The sequence below is a fragment of the Primulina tabacum genome, chromosome 11 (assembly GCF_025594145.1).
Source record: "Primulina tabacum isolate GXHZ01 chromosome 11, ASM2559414v2, whole genome shotgun sequence".
NCBI classification, from domain to species: Eukaryota; Viridiplantae; Streptophyta; class Magnoliopsida; order Lamiales; family Gesneriaceae; genus Primulina; species Primulina tabacum.
Genome location: NC_134560.1, coordinates 8,354,565 through 8,359,394, shown reverse-complemented (window position 1 = coordinate 8,359,394; position 4,830 = coordinate 8,354,565). Strand labels below are relative to the sequence as shown.

Genomic DNA, 4,830 nt, shown 5'->3' with positions numbered 1-4,830 from the left:
GATGGTACAGGACTTGTACTTTATTTTATACTGAGTTGTATATTAGTTTGATTTCACTACATTCCGCATTAAAAAGAAAAAAAAATTTTATGACCCTAATTACTTGATTAATAAATTGATCCTGATGACGATTAAGAATTGATTAGCGTCCGGGTCCCCACAATCTGGTTGCCTCGCTACTTGGATTTTACAGCTTCGAAATATGCACTCTCTTAGCTCTAATTTCAAGTGATAACTCAAGGTTTTGGTAACATCAATTTCAGGGATTGAGGGTGCTATTTATAGGCCAAAAATCTGACTGTTAGCCTTCCAATTAATGACCATAATCTACTATTAACAGCCTTTATTCCATGTTAAATGCTTCAGTTACCAGTCCTGAGCTGAACCAGTAGCTATCTGCTGGAATCTCGCTACTGAACTCTCCTGCTGCTGGATTTTTTCTGCTGGATTTTGTCTGCTGGAAAATACCATCTTCTGAAATATGAGTTGCTGCTGAAATTGATAGCTTCTATTGAAATCTGCTTAGTTGCTGCTACTGCTGTGCTACTGCTGGAATTCCAGGGTCTCACATATTTTATTTATCAATAATATTTATTAATAATTAATAAATAATTATTTTAAACACAATAAGTTTTTATTATAAAATAACTTAATATATCAAAATTTCGAATTCAATGCTCAATTGTATAAATTTTTATATCGATTCAAAGAAAAACAATAATAAAATATTTAAAAAATATGTGTTTACGCGAATTTGGAATTATTACAAAAATAAATACAGGTGTGACCAACAAGATTATATCACACAGCATTTACAGCCCCACTCCCTCTCATTAAAAGCCGCCACCAAACAACTTTTTATTCACGCTTTCCCCCTTTCCCATTCCCCCCAACCAAAAAACCACGCCTTTCTTCAAATCTACATACAGAACACACGTTGTATGTATAGGCCATAGCAGCAGCAGCCATGGCGCTCAATTACCCCAACATGGCCCCGATATTCAGCTTCAGAAACGAGATGGGATACACGGAGCTGGAGAAGAGGCAGCTGTTCCTGAGAAGCTACCAGTTCTCCAGGAAACAGAGTGTCTCCGAGAGGATCAAGAGATCTTTCTTCAGAGTGAAGAGGGTGATTTGGGTTCGGTTCAGATCGATCAGGAAGCTGAAGAAGATTCTGTGGCTGAAGCTCAAGAATGGGATGATCTCCTTCACGGCGAGGCGGAGGAGGTTGTTCCGGCGGCTGAGTAATTACAATAAGAATGACAGTAAGTACAAGTTTTGCCTGGGTGGCTCGCGCTTGAGTGCTTGGGAATCCACTTGTTTGTGTTAGGATTTGGGATTTTATTTTATTATTATATTTTTCTTTTGAATTTCTAATTAGTTGTGTTTGATTTGGAATTGTACTGATTAGTGGTTAATTAGTGGGGGATTTTTAATTTCAATGTGGTGTAAAAAAATGCTCTGTTTTTTTTAAAAAAAAAAAATATTATCATTATTACAAATCATGTTTTAATTTTATGTTTGGGTCCTATTTTTCTTCAAAAAAAGATAAATAAAATTTAAGTAAATTACTTGAATTTGTATTTAAAAGTATTATGATATTTGTGTGTAATATATATAAGTAGTTTTGGTGTGAAGTTCAAATCTGATGAAATATATTAAAATTAGATGTTAATAGATCAGTGTCACTTTAATTTCGTATAGGGACACTCGTCTCTTAGTTAGCTAAGATACGATGAAATATATCAAAATTAAATTATATGTTTAACATGTGAGTGTTTTTTGAGTAGGATTTTTGTGAGACGGTCTCACGAATAGACGAGTTAACCTACCGATATTCACAATAAAAAGAAATACTCTTAGCATAAAAAATAATACTTTTTCATGGATGATTCAAATAAGAGATCCGTCTTACAAAATACGATTCGTGAGATCGTCTCACACAAATTTTTGTTTAGTGACGAATACATGTACAAATACAGTGGATGACCATCTTATAAAATCGATAATATATATTCATTAAATATGATTTACTATATGTTCAATTACATATTTTTAGTAATAAAAATGTATTAAAGAGATTAGCTAAAACCATATGAAACGAAATACTTCGAAAAGAATGTCATACTGTACATAAATCCAAATTTATTAATTTGAACGCAAATATAGAACTAAATTTGTGATACTAATGATAATTAATTATCAAATTTGCTAATCAAAGCAAAAATTATAAAATAAAATCCGTAACTTAATCCTAGGTAATATTTTACATACTATGAAAAATACAATTTTGCTCATACTTTCCAAGATTTTTAATATTTCTCATTAGCTAATCTAGGCAATAAAATAAAATTTATTAATATTTTGCATTTTCAGAAATAAATATGTCCTTTTGTTAAATCACAATCAAGTCAATTATAATAATAATAATAATTTATAATAATAATTATTATTATCTGTTAAATGTATAACTACATAGAGAAAGAAATAATCTTATTTATTGCGAGAATATTGCCATTATTATTATCACTGTTATTTTATATTTGCTATAAAAATTCGAATTCACTAATTCAAATGGGAATATAAAAAACTTCACATTTGAGAACCAAAGTGAAATACTAATTAAATTGATCATCATTCTGCTGTGGTTCGACATATTAATTTATTATACCTAAGATTCGTCTTTATTTTCCTAATTAATTGTGATATATTAAATTTAATTCAAATAAGATGGTTAATACGACGAATTTAAACTAAAAATATTCGTTCCACAAGCAAACAAATCGAATAATTATACATCATTTAACAATCAACGGCAAGCAACAAATCATCATAAACAATTAAAGAGTGATCCTGTTCACCGTGCCTCTATCCTTTGAAAACAAGTTAAAATCTACCGTAAAAAAATAATTTAATTTACGTAAAAAGTACTTGGCAATGATACGTCCATGTATTGGAGATGAAATGATACCGAAGATGAGACGATAAATTGAAAGATAAATATAACATAATTATTATTTTAATTTTGATTATTATTAAATTTGAGTCAAAATGTAGGATAAATCACGGATTTTGTATATTATATTTGCACCAAAGGCTAAAGTATCTTGCATCAATGCATATGTTCACAACTGATCATATTATAGACCATAAATCTTTATGAACAACCGAATGTTTGTCAATTTACTAAAGGTATTACTGATGGTGAAATTTTTAAAACTATAAAAAAATTTAAATGTCACGGTTCGATATTTCTCTCATAATTATTGCACCACAACAATTATTCTCCCAATAATTGTACATTGAACAATCTATGAGAATCAAAACTTTGACATCGACTCTGTTATCAATTATAGAATTGAGCTTTTGCCGCTTTACAAAAAATTGTAGCTGATAGTAATGATACAATTCTAATATTTTAAATCGTACAACAATTCAAGTATCACGGTTTGATCGATCTCCCAACAAAAATAATTATTACACCTTAACATCCCAATTAGTAGAATAACCAGAAGATGCCTATATTTTTTTAAAAGAAAATCACATAAATTAATAATCACACACACATAAAAAAATGCATGGTGACTCGTTTGATCATATATAATTTGTTTGAAACTCAACCATGTGGAATTTCATGATGGAAGACTTGAGCTTTGCTCCCCCACCGTATCAGTCTAGCCAATCAAACCAGGCATGGTGGAAGCTCATTCGGAGCCTGAATATTCCTCCCAAAGTCAGGATACCAACTGCTGCAAACCTCCAAACACATCATGTGCTGATTTCAGGTATATTTGGTGCAATAATTGTTTCTGTTTGGTAGAGCGATCGAACCGTGATACTTGAGCTACTGTGCGGTTTAAAAGATTTGAGTTGCACCATTACCAACAGCTATAACTTTTGGTAAAGCGGTCCTACAATTGGTATCAGCGCCAATGTCAAATGTTCGATTCTCATTGATTACAAGGAGTGCAATTATTAAGAGAGATTGTTGGGTGCAATAATTATTCTTTCTTGGTAGAACGATCAAATCGTGGTGTTTGAGCTGCTGTGCGGTTTTAAAAAGTTGAGTTGCACCATTACCATCAGCTACAACGAGCTACAATAAGTCATTGTTTATTTTTTTGTCATGAAGTGCATATTGTGTGGAAAAATTCTGGATATTGTTGTTTCTTAAATAGGATGCAATGGGCATCTTTTGTTGAGTGTGGCATTTTTATGTCAAATTCGATGTGTCGGGAGGATTTTTGAGTTGTTTGTGATGCTGTTGTGGGTTTTGTGGAATGAGATTTGTAAGAGAATTCATGAACCTTTGCCAGCCGAAAGCTTTTGAGTTTGAGTGGGTTGTCTCTCTATTGATGATGTTCAGGCAGACCAATTTGATGATCGAAAACAAAAATGGATGTGGATGCAGCCTTTGATATTAGACGCAATCTACATAGCATTGGGGACATTATTCGAAATCACTTGGAAGCTGTTCTTTGTGCAAAGGCTTGTAACTTATGTTCCAATGGAGCGATAAAAGGGGCGGATTTGTTGGCCATTCATTTAGGCTTGGATCTTTGTTCGAGTTTTGGTTTGTCTAATATTTGTACCTTTTCAGACTCGATTCAAGCGGTACAAACAGTTAATGATCCGGATGATGATCTTGGTCTTACTGGGTCAATACCTTTGGAAATTCGAATATTACTCAAATCTCGTACTAATTTTTTTCTTTCACTTAAGCATATGTGCGAAGATAAGCAAATGGAACGGCTCATAGTCTCGCACGAAAAGCCTTGTTTTCGAATGTGATTTTAGAATGGTCTAGTGATGATATTTTACTTAGTTGAT

At 32.1% G+C, this 4,830-nt stretch overlaps 1 protein-coding gene across 1 annotated transcript; it reads left to right on the top strand.

Annotated features, from left to right (window-relative positions):
• Positions 1–818: 818 nt before the first annotated feature.
• On the top strand, positions 819–1,502 carry LOC142518399 (uncharacterized). The gene has a single exon (XM_075621187.1). It carries the CDS (start codon positions 968–970, stop codon positions 1,328–1,330), a length of 363 nt encoding a protein of 120 aa, XP_075477302.1. The 5' UTR covers positions 819–967; the 3' UTR covers positions 1,331–1,502.
• The last annotated feature ends 3,328 nt before the right edge of the window (positions 1,503–4,830 follow it).

What these genes read in the sequence shown, in the direction of transcription:
- LOC142518399 (XM_075621187.1), top strand. Translation starts at nt 968, where the DNA reads ATGGCGCTCAATTACCCCAACATGGCCCCGATATTCAGCTTCAGAAAC.